Source organism: Cloeon dipterum, chromosome 1, assembly GCF_949628265.1.
Source record: "Cloeon dipterum chromosome 1, ieCloDipt1.1, whole genome shotgun sequence".
NCBI classification, from domain to species: Eukaryota; Metazoa; Arthropoda; class Insecta; order Ephemeroptera; family Baetidae; genus Cloeon; species Cloeon dipterum.
The window spans coordinates 30143905-30164421 of NC_088786.1; the positions used below are offsets into that span (position 1 = coordinate 30143905).

The window sequence follows — 20517 nt, forward strand, 5'->3', positions numbered from 1 at the left end:
ATATTTATAGATAAATAATACAACTCAACTTTGGATTGGAAACTGGAAAGCTCAATATATATTTTATATTTTTTTTACCACAACTATATTTTTCACTGTTAGGCTATCCTAATATTATATCTGTGGATAACAGGATGTGTGTAAATCGTGGGTTTCAAAACATCAATTCAAGACGACTGTTTGGCGTATCAAAATAAAAGACCTTGGTACGGGGAGGCGAAAAGATGACCGCACACGGGCCCCATGTTATTATCCGCTTGGCGGTGTTATTGCGTAAAATTCATAGAAATCCACCTTTGCAATTTTAAATCAACCCCCCAGCCTCCCTTCATAGTGTTTTTACCTTGCCGCGCTCGTGGCTCGTGGCAGCACATTCGCGGTCATCGTCAAAACATACGAGACACTCCCCGCTGCTCCCCGCTCCCAGCAACTTGAAGTAAAGTCTTGACTGACACAATGGGTCAGGTGATTTTTAGCGTAGAGTTATTGACAAATTGAGAATTCAGGAAATTCAACGAGTTTATCACATTCATGATTTCTAACACTTGGCTTACAGTTTCAAAGCTGTATCAATAACTTCGAACAATAAGAGGAAGCACTCAAGTAAGTTTCGATTTAAATTTTTTCACTAAACAATTTGTAACCTCTTGTATTTTGGCGGTTATGTATTGTTTGAGACTTTGAATGAAATAAATCCTCTTATCCTGGAGGAGATGCAAGATTATTGACAGACAATTTCATTGCAAATTTTTTATAAAAATGTTTTCAGGAATTTCTAGAGCTCAAAAATGGACTGGACTAAAATCGACACTGGTCCAAGTTTGTTTGATAAACATTTCCAATGGAACTGGACAGAAGTTTGCGGCACTGATGGTTTCGAAGTCTGGGACACTAGTACAAACGACCTGGGATCCTGTTTTACTATACTTGGCATACAAATGCCCAGTCTACTTGTCTTCTCATCCGTGTCTGCTTATTTCTGTGGAAAACCAACAGCCAGAGTGATCAGAACCTCAGGACAACTTTGGACGATTTTGTTCCGATGCATTCTTGTCCTGCTCATGGCTTTATTACCCATTGTAAAAATTTGCCTGCTGACAGTCGAAGGGGACCGAATTGGAGGTACTCAAACCAAAAGTTTGTGATGGGAAAAATTTAAAAGCTTTTTATATTTCTCAGAACCACTAGACTACGTCAAGTACCTTCAGGCTGGTGCTCAAGCCATCACGTGGTTTGTCCACCTAGGAATGTGTCTAGTTTTGAGGACCCACCTGACCCTGTCCTGTCGAGGGCCTTCCGCAGCCATCTTCTTCTGGGCACAGACATTCCTGAGCGATCTGCTGCTCTTCCGCTTCAGTCTGATTCACCACGACCAATCTAAGCTCGCCTCCAACATTGAGTACAATTTTGCATTGTCCACTCTTGCCATGCAGCTGCTCTACCTGACAACCCTGTTATCCAGTATGTGGGCTTCGGAAGGCGTTTCTGAAGCGCAGCGGGAAGCATTGCTGAGCAGCAGTTTGTCTGGCCACTCGTACAGCCAATTCCAAGAGGATCAGGACCCGCATTACTTGGGAGTGGCCACCGAAGGAGCGTCCATCATGTCCAAACTGTTTTTCCACTGGGTCACTCCGCTGATGAAGAAAGGCGTCGATCAAAAACTAACTGGCACGGAGGAGCTATTCGACTTGCCGATAAACGTTTCCACCAGGGTGGTTGGCCAGAAGTTTGAAAACACCTTGGAAGAAAGGGCGTTTGACACGAGGCCAAAGTCCTTGTTTAGAGCCTTGCACAAGTGCTTCGGCGTTCAATTCTACGCCATCGGCATTCTCAAACTGCTGGCTGATTTGGCCGGGTTTGCCAGTCCGTTGCTGCTCGGCGGCCTAGTCACTTTCATTGAGGACAAAAATGAAGAGATCAGGACTGGCCTCTACTACGCTGCCGGATTGTTTGCTGCAACAACCATAGGTGAGATAATATGTATAATTCAAACCACCTGGTTTTGTTACCCGCTTGTTTTTTGTTTAACAGTGCACTGCATTCTATTTTTAACTTCCGGGCTTTTGCAACCCAGAATGCAATATTTTATGGGTTGTTAATTGGAATATTTATAATATTAGCAAATCAACGAATTTATTGAAAATCTGATATATTTAAAGAAATATGATGTTAATGACATAAAAAATCGAATTTTACTATTTTTATCAGTTAAATTGTGGTGGTGGAATTTAAAAAAAAAATCTCCGTGATTGGAGGTTTTTTTATTTTAATTTTAAAACATCCTCAGATTTTATTTTTACGTATATCTACCAGTATTCATAATTCCAGTTTACAACCCACTGCCCGTCGCAATAATTTAATGACTTTGTTCAATTTCGTTTCCCATAGCCGCGTTCTGCAATGCTCACTTTAACTATCAGATGTCAATTGTCGGACTCAAAATCAGGGCATCCCTGGTCACAGTTGTGTACAACAAAATTTTGAAGCCTAGTCTATCAAGTTTGTCAGAGCTCAAGTAAGGACACGATTGTGAGAAAAATATGTTAAATTTATTGCGTTTTTTACAGTTATGGTGCTATTGTGAACTACATGAGCACAGACACTGACCGCATTGTAAACAGCTGTGCCAGTTTTCACGCTTTTTGGAGCATCCCTGCACAAATTGCTGTCACCCTGTATCTGCTGTACTTGCAGGTGGGCCCTGCCTTCCTAGCAGGTCTGGCCTTTTCCATCATTCTGATTCCCATCAACAAATGCATCGCCTCAAAAATTGGTTTGTTTGCCACTGGTTGACCCACATCTCCGTTAAGGTTAAATTTCTTTGACAGGTCAGTTGAGTGAGAAATTGATGGCTTGCAAGGACGACAGAGTCAAGTGCATGACTGAAGCAATATCGGGAATCAGAGTACTCAAGTATCATGTCTGGGAGGAACATTTTATCAACAAAATTAAGAGTAAAATCTAATCCGGGTATTATATCAGATTGTTTTTCTATCAACATGTATCCCTTAGAGCTTCGAAATGAAGAGCTGAAGCATCTGAAAGGCCGAAAGTATCTTGATGCACTTTGCGTATACTTCTGGGCTACGACGCCTGTATTAATATCAATTCTCACCTTTACCACCTACGCTCTTATGGGAAACAAACTCACTGCAGCAAAAGTAAAGAGTATATCATATTTCTCATAAATTTCATTTCAAGCTCATACTTTATAGGTATTCACAACCATCGCCTTGCTCAACATGTTGATTGCGCCTCTCAACGCCTTCCCTTGGGTATTGAATGGTCTAACGGAAGCTTGGGTTTCAATCAAAAGAGTTCAGAGACTTTTGCTGGTATTGATTTTTCTCGTTATTCTTAAGACAAGTAATCTTAGTTAAATAACGATTGCAGATTCCAGATGTCGACCTTGCAAGTTTCTATGCTTCGTACAATGATTTTGAGTCTCAAAGAACGGACGTGACTGTTATTGGTGCACATTTTGAGTGGGGAAACTCTGCTGAAGATGAATCCGCTCCTCTCATTCAGTCAAAATTCTCTCTTCAAAATATCAACATTGAATTATTCCCTGTAAGAATTTCATTTTTATGAGACATATATTATTGTGACTTTGGTGCCAATTATTGTTGCCTAGGGCCAACTAGTAGCTGTGATTGGACGCGTTGGCAGTGGGAAATCGTCAATATTGGCAAGTCTCTTGGCAGAGACAGGAAAAACGTCTGGATCTGTTTTCATGTCAGACCTTGAAGATGGTAACAAACATTTAATCCTAAAACTTAAATTTTGATTAATTATGTTGTCCAGGATTTGGTTATGTTGCACAGCAGCCTTGGTTGCAGAGAGGATCTATCAGAGATAATATCCTGTTTGGGAAAGCTTTTGTTCGATCCCGATACAAGTAATTACTCATCGATTTGTTTTCACAGGCTTGATTAATATAAATTTTTACACTCAGTGAAGTCCTCGAAGCTTGCTGTCTTGTTGACGACCTCCAGCAGCTGAATGGAGGGGATTTAGCAACTGTTGGAGAGAGTGGCTCAACGCTGAGCGGTGGACAAAGAGCGAGGATTGCCCTTGCAAGAGCTGTTTACCAGGATAAACTCATTTACCTACTGGATGACATCTTGTCTGCCGTTGATTTAGTAGTTGCCAGACATATTTTCTCCAAATGCATCGCTGGAATTCTTAAGGACAAAACTAGACTTCTTTGCACACACAACAGAAATTTCTTGCAAAATGTTGACTGGATCATAGTTGTAGAGAACGGATGCATTAAAGCACAAGGTAAAAGACAGTTAACAGGATATTAGAATTTTATAGCCTAAACTTTGGTTCATTCAGGCCATCCAACTGATATTCTGAAATCCTTTGGTGAACTGATTGATGAACCTGAGCCAACAAGTGAGACTGTTAAACTAGGAGCTGAAGAAACTAAATTAGAAGAGTAAAGTTTTTTCTTTTTTCTGGTAATTTTCTCATTTGAAATTATTCAGATCTCTGCTTTTTGGGAATGATGAAGTACCAGAAGAAGTTGAAAAAGAAGAGCAAGAGACTGGGGACATACAATTTTCTGTGATTTCTGATTACTGGCATGCGCTCGGCCACATTACTGCCATTGCAATTCTGATCTCCTTGGTTCTGATGCAGTCAAGCAGGAATTTGTCTGACTGGTGGCTCAGCTACTGGGTGACCCACGCCAGTCAAAACTCAACAGCTGTCTTTTTCTACTTAAAAGACAGCAGCTCGTTTGATTGGTTTGAGTCAAAAGCAATCTCTGTGGAAGAGGTCACCTTCTACTTAACCGTCTACGGATTCCTGGCAGGCCTCAATACGGTTTTTACACTATGCAGAGCGTTCTTGTTTGCTTTTGGGGGCATCAAAGCTGCATCAACTTTGCACAACAAACTACTGAAGGTGGTTTTGAGGGTAAGGAAGATGAAATGTTTTATTAATTTCAATCACACAGACGTTTCTTTCCTCAGAGCAAAGTGTCCTTCTTTGATGTCACTCCTGCTGGTAGAATCATAAACCGCTTTTCGTCAGACACCTACACAATTGATGACTCCTTGCCATTCATATTAAACATACTGCTAGCAAACTTTTTCGGGCTCATTGGTAAGTGTTGCAAATAATTGTAATAAATTTGTTAACATCTATGAATAATTAGGATCACTGATCGTTACAACGTATGGTCTGCCTTGGTTGGCGTTCGTGCTGGTGCCTTTGCTGCCTCTCTACAGGTGGCTGCAGTATTACTATCGACTCACCTCTAGGGAACTTAAGCGTATTGGAAGCGTGGCTCTCTCGCCCGTGTACAACCATTTCAACGAAACACTGAATGGCTTGACCACCATTAAAGCTTTCAGAGCTTCAAAGAGGTAGTTGCGCTCATTGATTTATTTTATGCAAAATGCTTAAAATTACTTTTTTACAACTATTACTATGAATATAAAATTTACCCATTTTTTAAACAGCTAAAAAATATCAAATAATTTTTAAAAGATAAAAATAAGTGTAACACAGTCACTAATATATTTTGTCAACAAACAAATAAGGAAATAATTCTTAGTTTGAGGAGAAAATTTTCCATTAATATTTGTTTGTATGGTTAGGAATTAAAAACTTGAATATACATATTGTGCAAAGAATTAACCGGTCCAGGCATGTTTCCGAAATTTCTTCCGCGAACGGATACATAATATGGATTATTAGCTTCAAGTTTTATTTTTCTCATAATTCTTAAGAATAAAATAGTAATTTTTGCAGAAATATTTTTTACTCAAACAATAATTATTGTTATTTTCTGTATCTGATTGTTATGTTGCAGGTTTTCCCAGGCAAATGAGGTATATCTAGAGAACAGTCAAAAAGCCCAATTTGCTGGCTTGGTTGCGAGTCAGTGGCTGGGCTTGCGTTTGCAGTTCTTTGGAGTGACGATTGTGGGCAGCGTCGGCCTGATTGCTGTCATCCAACACCATTATGGCTACGGAGTCGATCCAGGCTTAGTCGGCCTTGCCATAACTTACGCACTGACAATGACTAGTCTTTTGAATGGAGTGATCAACACCTTTACCGAAACGGAGAAAGAAATGATTGCCGTAGAAAGAACGCAGCAGTACATCAGGCGGATTGAGCCCGAAGCGGAGGTGCCAGTCCTTAACTACCCCAACTATCCCTGGCCTAGTCAAGGAGTGGTCAGGTTTCGTTCAGTTGTTTTCAAGCACAGGTTAGATAGACAAAGTGAGAACCATATTTATTAAACTTAATGAGGGCTGCGATCATGTGCAGGACCAACGTTCCGCAAAGCTTGAAAGGAGTGACTTTTGAAACGTACCCAGCTGAAAAGATTGGCATCGTAGGCCGAACTGGAGCTGGCAAGAGCAGTTTGTTTGCTTCTTTATTCAGGATCAATGAACTGGAGTATGGAGAAATTTCTGTTGATGGCATCAACATAGCTGAGTTAGGATTAAAAACCCTGAGGTGAGAACTTTTTTGGGCGTTTCTTTCCTTCAACCATGCTTTTTCCAGATCTCGCCTGTCAATCATCCCGCAGGAGCCATTTTTGTTCTCTGGCTCCCTAAGAGAAAACATTGACCCTCTTGGAGAGTATAGCACGCCAGAAATTTGGAGCGCTATTCGCAAATGCCATTTGGAGGACGTGGCTTTCCGCACTGGAAGCATCGATTTTAATATAGGAGAAAGTGGACAAATGCTCTCTGTAGGCCAGAAACAATTAGTTTGTCTTGCCAGAGCAGTTCTGCACAATGCCAAGGTACCGGGTGATTTTATTTAGTGGAGCAGTTTCTTAACTAAATGAGTTTTAGGTTCTCTGCATTGACGAAGCTACTGCCAACGTAGACAACGAGACTGATCAATACATTCAGACTATTATTAGAGAGTCGTTTTACCATAGCACTGTGTTAACCATTGCACATAGGATCAACACTGTTCTAGACTGTGATAGGTAAATAATTTCTTTATTTTTGCTGCCCATCATGAATCTACATTTATTGATTTATTTTCAGAGTTTTGGTAATGGGAGATGGAGTAGTCCTAGAGTTTGATACTCCTGACGCTCTGCTTCAAAATCCTGACTCCCACCTTCATCGACTGATGCATGATAATTAGCTTGTATAATAATAAAGCCTTCTGTTCAATACTTCACCAAATAAATATCAAAACAATAAATAATAGCACACATATACCTACAAATAATTTTATTTGTAAAATTAAACAATCTTGACAGCATTGCTGCTAACTTTATTGTGAACTTGAAGTTTATGCTGCAATTTTGTTTCTTCTTTGAAAGCTTCTTTGTTAGCTTTCTTCTCAAGTCTTCTATCCTGCAAGAGTACCCAATTTAATTTAAATACAGGGCTACGGTGCATTAGCAAAACTACCTTTCTGTATAATTTCAATGCTTTTTTTCTCTGCACCCGCTCCTTGGGAGTTTCGTCTTTCGGCCTGATAGACAAGGTTGATAAAACAGAAAGAGCCGTCGACATTTCGTCATCCTCTCGCGCATGCAACCCGTTAATAGCGTCCAAATTAGCTAGAGCTTTCGCAGTCAATCCTCTCCCCAAAACGCCGACTGGCATGCCGGTTTTTGCTGATATTTTTATTTTCTGAAAAACGACATATTTATGGATTTGACAAATTACAGATGTAAGAATAAAAAGAAACATACGTTATTCTTGGGGGCTTCCCTTGGAATTAATTTTGGATGATTGTAGATGTTTGAGTAAGTGGACAGAATTGATTCACAGTCCCACTTGTCAGCTTGCCTCGCCTCCACTTTCAGGGCTACCAAGTTGTCTTCTTCGTCAGACTCCTGAAGAACCGCCAGTCGCCGCGCAGCGTCATTTTCCAGCATTTGCCTCTTATTCTTGGCAAACTCTTCTGCGTACTGCCTCAAAAGAGGCGAGTCAACAGACAAGTGACCTTCAATTTCATCACATTCCAGACCACCCAATTCAGTATCAACGTAACCCTCCATGAACTAAAATTGCAAATTAAAGCATCACAATTGTTTCCATGATAATGAAATATTGAAATTTACATGTTCAAATGTTTCGTCAAGCAGTTTGAGTTGCTCATTTCGTTTAACAACTGAACTGCTCATTGAGTACTCTGTGAATCTGCTCGACTTGGCACATTCATCACCAAATCGGACACCATCCAAACTCGGGACGTTATCTCCCATCTCCGAGGAGTTGCAGTCTCCCGAATCTTGGGCATCTGACCACATATCCTCCTCGTCTTCCTCATCTCCTTCTTCAATGTCAGAGCTAATGGGAAACATACTGTTAAAAGCTCAAACTTAAAAATTGGTATGTTACCACTCAGCATTAGCCAGTTCAAGGAAATTATCCTCCAGCACATTGTCAGGGTCATCGAAATTGAAGTCGTCGTCCATAGCTGCGACTATGTCAGGGTCGACATCCAGGCGAAGACCCATGGGAGCAGCTTTGTTCAGCAAACCAACTTCCTCTTCAGTTTCAGACGCGAACAAACTTGACGGAAGCTCGATTTTATTGCCTCTGGCACTGGAATGAGTGACATTGGATGCTGATGGTCCTGAATCAAGCTTCTGACGCTCAATTCTAAACTTCTCAACACGTTGGAGCTCAACATCGTGGTCGTCAACCGACTTAATGTGCTGCATGTAGTCGTATTCGTCATCAAAGAATATGTTGTATTTGCGTTGCTCCTCTTTCATTTTATCTACGTCTTCAGGCTTTTGAAAGATAGGAAAATATTATTAATTATGCAAATACTATTCTACACATAAAAGTGCTATGAATAAATTAACTGTTATATTATGTTAAAATATATTATACATAAACGTTTATGATAGCTCATTTTACTTTAATTTGGTATTGAAGAAATGATAAATTAATACTTAGGGGTATACCTTTTTCTTCTTTCCAGCCATTGGGAGTAAAACTCTTTGCGGAGTGTCCTCGTCTGCTGCAAGAGGATCCTTCTGACTCCGATGAACCACTTGGAAGGTGACCGCATGCTTCTTGTCAATGAACTTCCTCTTTTTAGGCTAAAAATATATATAAAGAATAATTCAACATATTTAAGACGTGGAAAATTCCGAGTGGATGGAAAAGTGACTAGATAATTTTTAAATTTTTTGGAACATGCAAAAAATTCGTAGGTATCTATGTATAACATAAATATAAAATATTATTTCTTGATCTGGTCTCGATAACTGCACAATATTATGTATTATGATACATAATATCATTTTGCAAGGAGTTTCAAATTGTGATTATGCATTAAAATGTTCTTAATGTTAATTTTGATAAGTATTAGAGTGAATTACACAAGCGAAAACTAAACGAAAATATTTTGTAAACAAACAACTATTAAGCTCATATTACCATTTTCACAAGTTTGAGAGTCTCGAACTGATACTTTCCAACGCTGACGTGAAGGAATCGAGATGAATAGTGAGAATAGTTATTCTCAAGATGCTCAAAGCTGAACAAATGAGTTTTTATACGATATAAACGGCAACCTTTTGCTAACAAACTCAAGAAAGCAACGTGGGTGCAATGGTCAATGGTTATTATTTTGTTTTTTCTCTCCAAACATGTGGCGGCGATGCGGCGATCGGGAATGATCGGAAACAAACAATACCGAATTTGTCCGCTAGATGGCCAGGAGGAGAGAAATTTCCCTTTTCCCTGTTGTGATGCCGTTGGTTGCCATTGCCATGTGGTCGCCCCTCGCACAGCCTGCATTCATATCCGCGTGTTTCACGTTTGCAATTTGTTAGTTGTTTACTTCAAAATCATATTAGACGCACACCTGTAACTGTAACTTGTGGTCCAATATTTGTCTGGGATGGAAAACAAAACATCAAAAGGGAAGTCCAGACGTAATAGTGGTGTGGAATCAACTTTCGACACAAAGGAATTCTTACAAACTGAAAGTGATTTTATCACAACAGCTTTCGAGTCTCTTCAAGTAGACGAAGAAGGTATTTTCCTATCTTGAGACGTTATTTTTTGCAGTTCTCATTCTTATTACTCTTTTAAACAGAGACCACGAGTGATATTGATGAAAGTGAAGTCGTGCCTGCCAAAAAGTTTAAGTCTGCGGAGAAAAACGAAACACAAGACGAAAGCAGCAAAAAATCCAAGGATGATATAAGGCGAAAAACTCTGCTAGGTATGTCTCTCACTGTTGGCGTTTCTGATCTTTCAATTTATTTATTTAAAAAATTTACCTTTCAGAAAAAAGAAAACAGAAGAAAGATGCAGCAAAATCATGCAAGACCAAAAACAAATCTTTCAAAACAAAAAGAAAAGACGTCAAATTGCAGAAAAAGAAATTGAAGCGATCAACAGAGTTGAATGGCAAATTGAGTGCGGATGAGAACGAGACTTTGGTCAAACCCAAAGTAAAACCGGTTGAAAAGCCAGTTTTCAATGCTGCTGGTAAAATGGTGTTCAGCAAATTTGACTTCAGCAGCACGGGGGCTGAAAAAGAGAAGCCCAAAAAGGCTGAGAAGGATCCTAGAAAGCTTTTGGAAAAGATAAATAAGCAGAAAAAGAAGATTCAAGAGCTGGAAAATAGCAATGAAAAAGAGCAAGTTGAGCAGATGAAAGAGAAGCAAGTGTGGCAAACAGCTCTGAAGCGGATGAAGGGTGAAAAGGTCAAGGATGATCCTGAATTGTTAAAGAAGACAATTAAGAAGGACAAACAGCTGAAAAATAGAAGTGCCAAAAAGTGGAAAGAGCGCCAAGAAAATGTTTCCAATCTGCAGAAGGCGAAACAAGAGAAGAGAAACGAAAACATCGCCAAAAAGAAGGAACAGAAGAAATCCAACATCAAGAAGAAAAACATTAAAAGGGGAAGGGCGGTTCCAGGGTTTTAACTTTATTTTTAGCTGAATAAAAAATGGAAATGCAGCAAAAAATGTGGTATCATTCAATCGTCCGTGATTACTTGTTGATACGCAGCTACAAAGTAGAGAGACGCAAGTGAAGCGATTAAATAAAAATTATTGAGCTAGGAAAGGATATTATTTGATTATGGCTTTACTTTTTACTAATTGTGAGTATATTATATAATTATGCGGAATTTTTGGCGTTATGATAATTTTGTATTTTCCACATTTTCGTTCCATAAAAATCATAATTTTTATCTGGCGTGTAACTTCATATTATAGAAATAATAATTTGCACGCATGTCTAACTGATGCGTGTTTCTTGCTTTATCAGATCTTGAAATTGAGCCATGTAGCCCGGCTGCAAAGAGTTGTGCGCACTCTCCGCCCCCTTTGAGCGTTTTATTTTGAAGCACTGTCATGGCGAACCACTACGATATACCCACTTGGTGAGCGCAATTTTTGTGGTTTAATCACTGTTAAACAAGCAATAATATTTGATATGGATCAATTTCACAAACAAAAGACATCTAGGGGTCAAAGGAAAACTGTTAAATGCCCATATCCTGAATTTTTCTCTCATATATGCAAACGATTATCGGCTTCGCGACTTCGTACCTGTCAATACATTGTTTATTAATCCTTATTTTTTCAACCATTCTTAGGGCTGGGAAGCCACCAACAGGACTCCACCTTGATGTCATGAAGGACGACAAGCTTATCCAGGTATTTAAATTCTAATTTCGTAGAAAAATCAAGTTTCACCACCTTTGTGTTTACAGAAATTAATGATAGACACGAAGAAATGTTACCTGTTTGGACGGAATCCACAAATGAACGACTTCTGCATCGACCACGCGTCCTGCTCTAGGGTTCACGCTGTTTTGGTCTACCACAAACATCTCGACAGGGCGTTTCTTGTTGACTTAGGCAGCAGTAAGTTGTATCACTTGGAACATCAAAACTGAGCTTCGTTAAAATATTGCTTTTCATCAGCACACGGCACGTACATTGGCAGCATCCGACTAGAGTCGAACAAGCCGACGCAATTGCCAATCGACAGCACCTTCCATTTTGGCGCATCTACCAGAATGTACACAATAAGGGAGAGGCCACAAGCTGCACCCAGACCCATCATCGAAGAGCTAGAGCAATCGGCGGAAGACGCCGAAGGCGGTCTCCTCGGTCTTCCAGAAACGGAAACTGAACTTGATGTAATTTTTCTCTTAGACTTATTGAGCATAGTGCAAAAATTAAGACTAATTATTTTCAGAATTTGACTGAATTCAACACAGCTCACAACAGGCGAATCTCAATGCTCGGGATTCCAGATGAAGAAATACGATCGAGGAAAAGGAAGAAACGGGGTGTTACTTTCAATGAAGATGAGGAGGTCATTAATCCAGAAGACGTTGATCCTAGTGTTGGGAGGTTTAGAAATCTAGTTCAGAGCACCGTAGTACCAACAAAAGTAAGTTAAAGTTGAACTGCTTCAATTTTTATGAGTAGGAAGACCAACTGTTTTGAAATTATTAGAGGCTAATTAGATTATTGAACTGATGTATTTTTAGCAATCGCTACATTTAAAAAATGAGCATAGCGAGGAGTTGGTTAAAAGCAGGTCATATATTATTGCATACATTTACTTATATCCTTTTATTCTAAAAAAGAGGTTTGCTGCTCTTTAAAGAAAACTCAATGGAGGCTGCGTTTTAGATGATGGTTTATTTATTGAATTTGAGCATTTTAAAAATATTCCAGGGGATACTTTTATTTTTATTAATAATAAGTAGTGTTAGTGATTTATGGCCCTTCAAAGGATTATCATCATTACGTAATTAAACTTGTGAATGGTTTAAAAATATGAACATGGAAGTCAGTCTCCTTTAAATCAAGGTTATATTTTTATGGCAGTTAATTTAACAAAACTTATTGATCGACTCATGGGAAAAAGGAACAAGTAGTACTTTATTAATTTTAGTTTCGGCCTTAAAATTTCATCAAAAAATTAGATATTTTTGGACATCAAAAACAACATTTTTTTTTTATCAATATTCGAAAGAAAGGAAATTTTATCTCAGCTTTCAGAATATACGTGCTCTACGGTTACTTTGTTTATAAAAGATCCAACAACTCATAAATTTTATATTTATTTCTGAATGAGTGAAACTTACTCGTAATACTCATGAATTAATTTGTCTCATTAAATGCCGATCTACAAACCAAAATTCACCTTTATTGAACAAAAACTGTTTTAAATCTAATACTGAATCAAAACGAAATATTTTTTATCCAATAATGATTTTACACAATTATCGTTTTTCACAGATATTGAAAAATGTTCTTTTTGTGTGTTTCTTGCAGCGACAAAGGGTTGAAGGTGGCCTGATCGGCGATGTCGGATCGCGGCTACCGGGTCACCACCCCAGTCACCACCAAATCCTCGGCGGCGGCATGAACGCCTCAAACCTATACCAAGACTTGCCTCCAGAAACTCATTCGTCAGGGCCCGCGGCCGCCGGCAGCCTTCTCTCCTCCTCCCTCGCCTCCAAGCTCGGCATTGCTCTTCCTAATCCAGCACCTGACGTTGAGGTGGCGCCCCCGCCGCCCCCAGAGGCGCCAAAGCGAAGCGCAGTGGGACCTGCCAGGCCTCCAGGCTCTGAGCCTGCTGGGCCTAGCCTCGAGCCCAAGAAGAAAAAGTATGCCAAGGAGGCCTGGCCAGGCAAGATGAAGCCCATGGCTGGACTTCTCATGTAAATAGGCACAAGAGAATCATGAACAAAGTTGTGGTTGATCAAGTGCTTCTGGCGTAACAATCGGGCCAATCATTATACAATGTGATGTAAATAAATTCGCCTGTTATGAATCAGACCTAAATAGTTCTGTTACGTGCAAGATTGACAAATTATCTCAACTTTGATCACATTGAAGATTTTTTTAAATTTTCTTTGCTTATCTGTTCAAGAGCAGAGGAGATTGGACCATTGGAAAATATCACAAGATATAATAATCAATTATATATTTATGAACCCAGTCACACCTTTTAGTTCGTAATAAAATGATAATGCATTGTGAATGAATCAAATTTTGCTCCTTTTCTATTTGAATTTCTATGGTTGACAAATTCAAGCTAAAATTACTTGTTTTATCCATTCAGGGAAATATATGTCACAAAGACTTGCCTTGTGGAATTTTAGGAGGAAAATTTTCCTAATTTACAAGGTAGCTGATATTTGAAATTTACCCCCTTCCCATAAAATAATAGTGCCTAAGCATAGACTAAAAATGATAGTTCCAGATTAAATCAAATTTCTTTTTACGTAATATGTTCAATTTTTTTTATTTTTAATGACCAATAAATTATTTTAAATGGAAAATATTTCAATTTCCAAGAATTTCTTCTAACATCTATAATTATATTGTAAAATCGTCTGAAAACAAGTTCCAATGGACGCAAGATGCGTTTAAACGTATATCTAAATGCAGTAAGGGGAAAGTTGACTTGTGTTCTTTAATAATCGATCCTCTAGTGTTCCACCCATTAATTCTTGCTAAAAATAAGTCTTTTAGCGCAAACTTGAAGCAGGCAATAAAGTACTTTTATCGATTGTGAGTGCCGAAAAGTTGGCCCGATGCCCTGTGCAGCGATTGGCCGGTGAAGTTGTCACGACCCAAAAGGCCAATCGGCGCTAAGCGCGAGAAATTTTCCAGCAGCAGGCGCGCAACAAAACAAAACCTGTCTTCGGTGCAGTGTCAGTATCAGGTTGCGAGGCGCAGGTAAAAGTAGGTTACGGAGGTCGCTCGGCATTTTCACTTTCAAGCAGATTCCCTCGCGTGTCATGCCGTGCAGCAGCAGCAGCAGTGTGTGGTAGTCAGCCGCGCAGCCAGAGAATTCCATCCGGACGCCCTTCACGCCGTGCGGAAGGTGAGCAATTTTAACAATCCTCAAACTGTACAAATAATCCGCCGCATGCCTAGTCGGAAGTTAAGGTCAGTGTTGCTTTTGGAGGTCCCACCTGCGGTTCGCTTCATATTATTCCCTTTTACTTTCCTCCGACGCGCGGCGATGATGATGCAAACCGATCCGATCGTTCAATCAATAACCTCCGTTGCAATCCTCGGAAAGCATCTTCTCGATCTGTATATGTCGCCGTCCAAAAAGGGTAGGCTTTTAATTTTTTGTTTTTCTTCTCACTCAGCTTAACACGACACGCTAACGTTGCTTTGTTCAAGCGTGTGTGTCTCAATGCTTTTTGCTGCTTCGAGTGATCTCTTGGCCTTGGAAAAGTTGTTTTCACTTCCTGAATCATTCGTGCTCAGCACGTCTTATAATATTAGAAAATTTAAATTTTTCTTCAGATTCATGCGTATTAAAAATTTCTCTTTGAAAAAAAATACAATAAATTCTTCTATATACAATAAATGACTCATGCATTTGTCCTTTGCGTAACGATGCGAGTGCGCGTGCTGGGAACAAGTTTTAGTTTTTACCATTTTTGTACACTTTTGAATACTCTTAGCATGACGTGAAGCACAGACCTTTACTAAATGTTGCAATAACGTTGATCTCAAATGGCCCATTTTATAACGGTTTGCATAACTGTTTGCAGCAAAAGAAAACCCATCGTTTGAGAAGTCATAAATAACGCCTTACTACCACATTGTAATGATAAGGTGGCATGTTGTTCAGTATGAAATCGCGCTTTCCAACGCGTTTATTAATGATATATAGCAAAAATTGCCATTAGGTTCAGTACATTGTGTTTGTTATTATTGGCCGGCGGCAGGCCAATTGCCAATCTTGTCCTGAACCTACACTGCTTGCATTCAAAAACACAACAAATATATTTTGTATTCAAGTTATAGCTCTCATTAATAGTACAAAGTGAAAATAACGAGTGAAAAAATTCGTGATTTATTTGAAAAATATATTTTGTTAGTTCTTAGTTTATTTGGAATAAAGCAACAACAATTAAATGGCGCGGCTGAGTTTAGATTACACATATCAGCACATATAGTTATATTATGTCAGCACTTGACAATATCTTAGCAGTTTGATTCACGAACAATAATTACGAGAGAACATACAAAGAGAAAGGATCATATTATATTGTATTGAATATTTTCACAGTAACAAATTAATATAATATAGCATAAATATACTGACTTGAATTGAAAATATAAAACAAAATCCCAAAAAAAAAAGATGAAAATTGCAAACAAAACAAAACGACATTTTAGGGCTTCATCCTGATGCATTACAGTGCATTCTAGGATTTCTTTCAATTTGCTTTAATCAAAAGTCGGTTCAACTTACAGAGCGTCCATCGGGATTATTTTTTGTCCCGAGATTAATTACCTTTTCCCGAAAATGATTTTCCGGGTTCGGCCTAGTCGCGGGGCAATGTTCTTATTAGATTCAAAATTGGGTTTAGATTCAAAATCTATTATTAATTTCAGGAGACCCCGAAACCTGAAAACAACTTCCCGAGAAATCCCAGCTTGCTGGTCAATTCATGCAAACGTTTCCAAATTTTTAACGCAAAGGTGTCAAATTTTAATTTTAAACTAAAAATAATAATTTTTTTGTTTCCCTTCTTTGGTGCACGAAATTTTTACCATCGGAGCACATCAAAAGAAATCATTTTGAGAGTAGAATGGGCAGTGGCAGGATTGAATAACGCTATAGAATATTGAATGAAATCGCAGCCGGTGGCGCTTATTTGAGCACTAATTAATGTGGTTTACGAAAATAGTGAATTAGACAGATTTTTAAACCTTCTCAACCCAACGCAATGAGACGCGCTTCCGTAATGAGATATGTCGCTGATATTCTCTAATAAGCCTTTACCCTTATCGGAAATATATACTATTTGCGCCAAATCCTGTTTTGTTGTTACTTTTTATATTTTGAGATTATGTCATAGAAGACCCTGCACCCAATTCTACGCGATTGCAATAGCACACTTTTCATGTTATTTGTTTAGACCGCCGACTACTGTCACAATAATATATCAAGCAAATAAGCCCTTCACCTTCAACTTCAAAAGCAAACGTCCTTTGATAAAACAGATCAGCAAATCATCTCTTTTGTCTGTGTTATCTTTTGTGTGAATGATCAATATAACAAACCACACCGTCTGTATAATAGACCCAGTCCGCACTCTTATCTTCCAGTCACCTTTTTGGCGTGTGCCGTGGTGGGCACTGCTACGCACTCGCCAAAAATTCTGACCAAATTCACAATATTATGCTCAAGAACCACTTGCAGTTCATAAGACGCAAACGTAAGTCTCGCGCGCTTTAAAGTGTGTTACTAATTCTCGAGGCTGTGTCTGTCGTTTGTAAATCTGTGATGAACAACCTGTCGCGCTCGTCCTCGATTTTTTCATTGTTTTAGAGAAAATGGGAAATGACGTAATCGCGGCGTTTTCTTTTTTCGCAGGGGAAGAGTTTTTGTCTGAGCCACCGCCCGTGGCAATGAGTGCCGCTCATGAATCGCCGAACTGCACCTCCGCCTCCATCAAAGACACGGAGACGTGGGAGAAGAATAAGAAGTTTACCGTGTACAAGGTTGCGGTGAGCAGAGGCAATGCCAGTTGGTTCATTTTCCGCAGATACAATGAATTCTCCAAACTATGCGAAGTAGCGAAAAAGCAGGTGAGTGCGCCCCATGAAATCTATATCAATTGACAGAAATGGATGTTTCTTATTTCTTATAATTCGCCGCGCAGTTTAGAAATAATATTCCTTTCAAGAATATTCTAAACAATTCACATTTTCAAGCCACTTTTATCGTTTCTGGGAATTAAACATCATTTTCAGCTGAATTTTGTTATCTTTGAAGTACCACTTGATGAACACTAATAAACATCAAGGTGTAGTGTGTGGTGTTGTTGACTCTTTTCTTAACAATAAAAATAACCAAATAAATGCGAAAAATAAACTCCATCGCTTAAACAACATTTTGTTATTTTAATTGAGAAGTCAAAATTCAGAGTGGCAATATTATTTTTGCTGTGTGGCTCCAGCCTAAAAAATAATTATAAATCGATTGATAATTTTTGAAAAAAATACACTTTGATATTGTAGCGCGCTCTCGCTTGTAAATGCTGATTTAACGTGAAGCGTTATGCCATACAGTATTAAAAGTTGAGCACAAATTAATAAAATGGATAAGCGCATTAAGCTTTTGAGATATATATATTAAAACGTTATTTATTAACTAGAACATAAATATATTTTTTTGCTTTTGTGATCCCAATTTAATGATATATATGTTAATTTTACATTAAATAAATATGAATCTTTTATTCAGGCACCTCACCTGCAACTCAAAATGCCAGGCAAAAAACTCTTTGGAAGCAACATGGATCCCAAATTAGTCGAAGCTCGAAGAGAAGCGCTGGATGATTTCATTCAAAAGGTTACAAGCGATGAACGTCTAATGCACACGTAATGACGAATTGATTGATACGTCTAACGTCTCCAGATTCATTTTTTTCTTCTGAATTTCCAGTCGGGAAGTGATCGAATTTTTCCAGCTTGACCAGAAGCACGTGGAGAATTGCGTGAAAACAGAAGACACCCAAAGCACCGACGATTGCGACTCAGGCAAGGGTTCATACAAGGGCAGCAATAGCAGCGGCGCCAGCACCGAGTTAGAAAACAAACCGCCGTCCCCGGTGAATCTGGGCCACACAGAGCGGCGCCAGTAAGGATCAAAACTTGCCTCGATGAAATATCAGAGCATAATATTTATATTTCAGCGTAAAACCGAGTCACTTTGAGTTTCTGAAAGTGATTGGAAAAGGAAGCTTCGGCAAAGTGCTTCTGGCCAGGCACAGGGAGGAGGAAAAATTCTACGCGATTAAAGTCTTGCAAAAAACGTTGATTGTGAAGAGAAACGAAACTAAACACATCATGTCAGAGCGAAACGTGCTGTTGCAAAACATCAAGCATCCATTTTTGGTTGGCCTGCACTACAGTTTCCAGACCACAGACAAACTCTACTTTGTGCTCGATTACATCAACGGCGGGGAGGTAGACTGCCTCTAATTCACACATCAATTTGATACTTAAAACATAACCTTGTCGCAGCTGTTCTTCCACCTTCAGAAAGAGAGATCGTTCTCAGAGTCACGTGCGCGGTTCTACTCGGCAGAGATTTCCTCTGCGCTGGGATACTTGCACAGCAGACAAATCATTTACAGGGATCTGAAGCCTGAGAACCTCCTGCTGGATCAACAGGGGCACGTGATTTTGACTGATTTTGGCTTGTGTAAAGAGGGTCTCAGAGATTCTGACACAACCGACACTTTTTGCGGAACGCCTGAGTACTTGGCGCCTGAAGTGATAAGAAAACAGGCACGAAACTTTAATAGGACGATTAAGCAACGAATATTAACAAGATTTTGTTTAGGCTTACGATAGGTCGGTTGACTGGTGGTGTCTTGGTGCTGTTCTTTACGAGATGCTCTACGGCCTGCCACCGTTCTACAATAAAAACACATCAACAATGTACCAAAACATTTTGTACAAACCCTTAAAACTTCGCCCAACCGTTTCTGAAAATGCGCGGAACATTCTTGAAAAGGTAATTTTTATCAGAAAGTAATATTTTAAAAATTAGAAATAATTTATAAAATTTGCCCATTGTAGCTGCTTCAAAAAGAATCTCAGAATAGACTTGGATCCGGCAAGAACGACGTCCTAGACATCCAGAAACACCCATTTTACAAGAACATTAACTGGGACGATTTGATCAATAAGAAAATTCCGCCCCCGTTCAACCCCAACGTGGTATGTCGTCATATAATTATCTCGTACTTAATGCCTTTTTATTTATAATACGATAAATACGGTGCTTATCTATCCATTGTGATTTTCAGAATGGATCAATGGATCTGAAAAACATTGATCCAGAATTCACCAAAGAGCCCGTGCCAGCTTCGGTTGGTCGTTCACAGAATGGAACTGTTTTGTCAGCGAGCGTCTTGGAAGCAGATGCTGCCTTTGAGGGTTTCTCTTACGCGCCACCCTTAGAAGACTTTTTTTGAGGGAACTAGCAGGAAAAGGCACCGCTCTCTTATTCTAATAGTTAATTCGATTGCCAATTGACAGATTTGCTATTGATCAGAATTTGCCAATAGCATATAAGCAGATGGAGATAGAGGACAGCTCTTTCACTCTTTGATAATATGCGACATACTGCGTTTTAAAAAGAACTAAGAAAGTTGCGTCTGTGGCATTATTCACACACAACATGATGTATTATATCATTTGTAAAATTTGCTCAGAGGTATATAATGTCTGTCATGACACTCTTCAGCCTAATCTGCCCGAACAGACCGCGCCTAGGGGACAAGGGCGCGTTGGAAGAACGCGTTTTGAAATGAAGAGTGTCATGACACTGTCAATTAAGTTCCTATTGACTATTAAAAGTTAGAGGATAAGCTTGAATTGCATTCCAAAGTCTGCGCTAGTTTTAAGTTTTAATTATATAAAATATTCCATTAACACTCGTGTCACCCAATTATTTATGCCATGCCATATTGTGTCTTAAATTGTCATAAAAATAAATTTTCTTAATATTTCCAACACTTTGTTAG

At 39.1% G+C, this 20517-nt stretch overlaps 5 protein-coding genes across 7 annotated transcripts; 4 read left to right on the forward strand and 1 right to left on the reverse strand.

Annotated features, from left to right (window-relative positions):
• Positions 1 to 423: 423 nt before the first annotated feature.
• Positions 424 to 7134, forward strand: LOC135935859 (ATP-binding cassette sub-family C member 10). 2 transcript variants are annotated; one of them, XM_065478440.1, is made up of 21 exons: positions 424 to 603; positions 770 to 1122; positions 1180 to 1968; positions 2389 to 2515; positions 2568 to 2773; positions 2829 to 2954; positions 3013 to 3161; positions 3216 to 3335; positions 3394 to 3570; positions 3635 to 3752; positions 3805 to 3898; positions 3956 to 4284; positions 4342 to 4444; positions 4494 to 4926; positions 4983 to 5115; positions 5168 to 5378; positions 5828 to 6226; positions 6289 to 6480; positions 6529 to 6772; positions 6825 to 6964; positions 7026 to 7134. In XM_065478440.1, the coding sequence occupies exons 2-21, from the start codon at positions 789 to 791 to the stop codon at positions 7126 to 7128; spliced, it is 4527 nt and encodes a 1508-aa protein (XP_065334512.1). In that variant the 5' UTR covers positions 424 to 603; positions 770 to 788; the 3' UTR covers positions 7129 to 7134. The 2 variants fall into 2 exon arrangements, with proteins under 2 accessions (XP_065334512.1, XP_065334502.1); XM_065478430.1 differs by having other exon boundaries at positions 780 to 1122.
• Positions 7135 to 7202: 68 nt separating this feature from the next.
• Positions 7203 to 9575, reverse strand: LTV1 (LTV1 ribosome biogenesis factor). Its single transcript, XM_065478449.1, has 7 exons — positions 9393 to 9575; positions 8915 to 9052; positions 8340 to 8737; positions 8060 to 8288; positions 7688 to 7999; positions 7401 to 7625; positions 7203 to 7343 (listed from the first exon to the last, which is right to left on the reverse strand). Exons 1-7 carry the CDS (start codon positions 9393 to 9395, stop codon positions 7230 to 7232), a joined length of 1419 nt encoding a protein of 472 aa, XP_065334521.1. The 5' UTR covers positions 9396 to 9575; the 3' UTR covers positions 7203 to 7229.
• Positions 9576 to 9710: 135 nt separating this feature from the next.
• On the forward strand, positions 9711 to 10936 carry Surf6 (Surfeit locus protein 6). The gene is made up of 3 exons (XM_065478464.1): positions 9711 to 9994; positions 10057 to 10185; positions 10251 to 10936. Exons 1-3 carry the CDS (start codon positions 9859 to 9861, stop codon positions 10892 to 10894), a joined length of 909 nt encoding a protein of 302 aa, XP_065334536.1. The 5' UTR covers positions 9711 to 9858; the 3' UTR covers positions 10895 to 10936.
• Positions 10937 to 11288: 352 nt separating this feature from the next.
• NiPp1 (nuclear inhibitor of protein phosphatase 1) lies at positions 11289 to 13777 on the forward strand. The gene is made up of 6 exons (XM_065476744.1): positions 11289 to 11355; positions 11572 to 11632; positions 11689 to 11842; positions 11903 to 12120; positions 12180 to 12377; positions 13271 to 13777. The coding sequence occupies exons 1-6, from the start codon at positions 11327 to 11329 to the stop codon at positions 13661 to 13663; spliced, it is 1053 nt and encodes a 350-aa protein (XP_065332816.1). The 5' UTR covers positions 11289 to 11326; the 3' UTR covers positions 13664 to 13777.
• A 1125-nt stretch (positions 13778 to 14902) lies between these two features.
• On the forward strand, positions 14903 to 20508 carry LOC135934771 (serine/threonine-protein kinase Sgk1-like). 2 transcript variants are annotated; one of them, XM_065476742.1, is made up of 9 exons: positions 14903 to 15069; positions 17352 to 17566; positions 18225 to 18361; positions 18426 to 18620; positions 18676 to 18949; positions 19007 to 19273; positions 19329 to 19502; positions 19568 to 19708; positions 19798 to 20508. In XM_065476742.1, the coding sequence occupies exons 1-9, from the start codon at positions 14973 to 14975 to the stop codon at positions 19963 to 19965; spliced, it is 1668 nt and encodes a 555-aa protein (XP_065332814.1). In that variant the 5' UTR covers positions 14903 to 14972; the 3' UTR covers positions 19966 to 20508. The 2 variants fall into 2 exon arrangements, with proteins under 2 accessions (XP_065332814.1, XP_065332815.1); XM_065476743.1 differs by lacking the exon at positions 14903 to 15069 and adding an exon at positions 17020 to 17193.
• Positions 20509 to 20517: the final 9 nt, after the last annotated feature.

Coding starts and splice junctions, on each gene's coding strand:
- LOC135935859 (XM_065478440.1), top strand. CDS start 789: ATGGACTGGACTAAAATCGACACTGGTCCAAGTTTGTTTGATAAACAT. Junction 3,899..3,955: donor TTTGTTCGATCCCGATACAA/GTAATTACTCAT, acceptor TTTTACACTCAG/TGAAGTCCTCGAAGCTTGCT. Junction 5,116..5,167: donor AAACTTTTTCGGGCTCATTG/GTAAGTGTTGCA, acceptor ATGAATAATTAG/GATCACTGATCGTTACAACG.
- LTV1 (XM_065478449.1), bottom strand. Junction 8,289..8,339: donor GAACTGGCTAATGCTGAGTG/GTAACATACCAA, acceptor GTTTCCCATTAG/CTCTGACATTGAAGAAGGAG. Junction 7,626..7,687: donor GGGAAGCCCCCAAGAATAAC/GTATGTTTCTTT, acceptor GTCGTTTTTCAG/AAAATAAAAATATCAGCAAA.
- Surf6 (XM_065478464.1), top strand. CDS start 9,859: ATGGAAAACAAAACATCAAAAGGGAAGTCCAGACGTAATAGTGGTGTG. Junction 9,995..10,056: donor TCTTCAAGTAGACGAAGAAG/GTATTTTCCTAT, acceptor TCTTTTAAACAG/AGACCACGAGTGATATTGAT. Junction 10,186..10,250: donor AAGGCGAAAAACTCTGCTAG/GTATGTCTCTCA, acceptor TTTACCTTTCAG/AAAAAAGAAAACAGAAGAAA.
- NiPp1 (XM_065476744.1), top strand. CDS start 11,327: ATGGCGAACCACTACGATATACCCACTTG. Junction 11,843..11,902: donor TCTTGTTGACTTAGGCAGCA/GTAAGTTGTATC, acceptor GCTTTTCATCAG/CACACGGCACGTACATTGGC. Junction 12,121..12,179: donor AAACGGAAACTGAACTTGAT/GTAATTTTTCTC, acceptor AATTATTTTCAG/AATTTGACTGAATTCAACAC.
- LOC135934771 (XM_065476742.1), top strand. CDS start 14,973: ATGATGATGCAAACCGATCCGATCGTTCAATCAATAACCTCCGTTGCA. Junction 17,567..18,224: donor GCGAAGTAGCGAAAAAGCAG/GTGAGTGCGCCC, acceptor TCTTTTATTCAG/GCACCTCACCTGCAACTCAA. Junction 18,621..18,675: donor GGCCACACAGAGCGGCGCCA/GTAAGGATCAAA, acceptor TTTATATTTCAG/CGTAAAACCGAGTCACTTTG.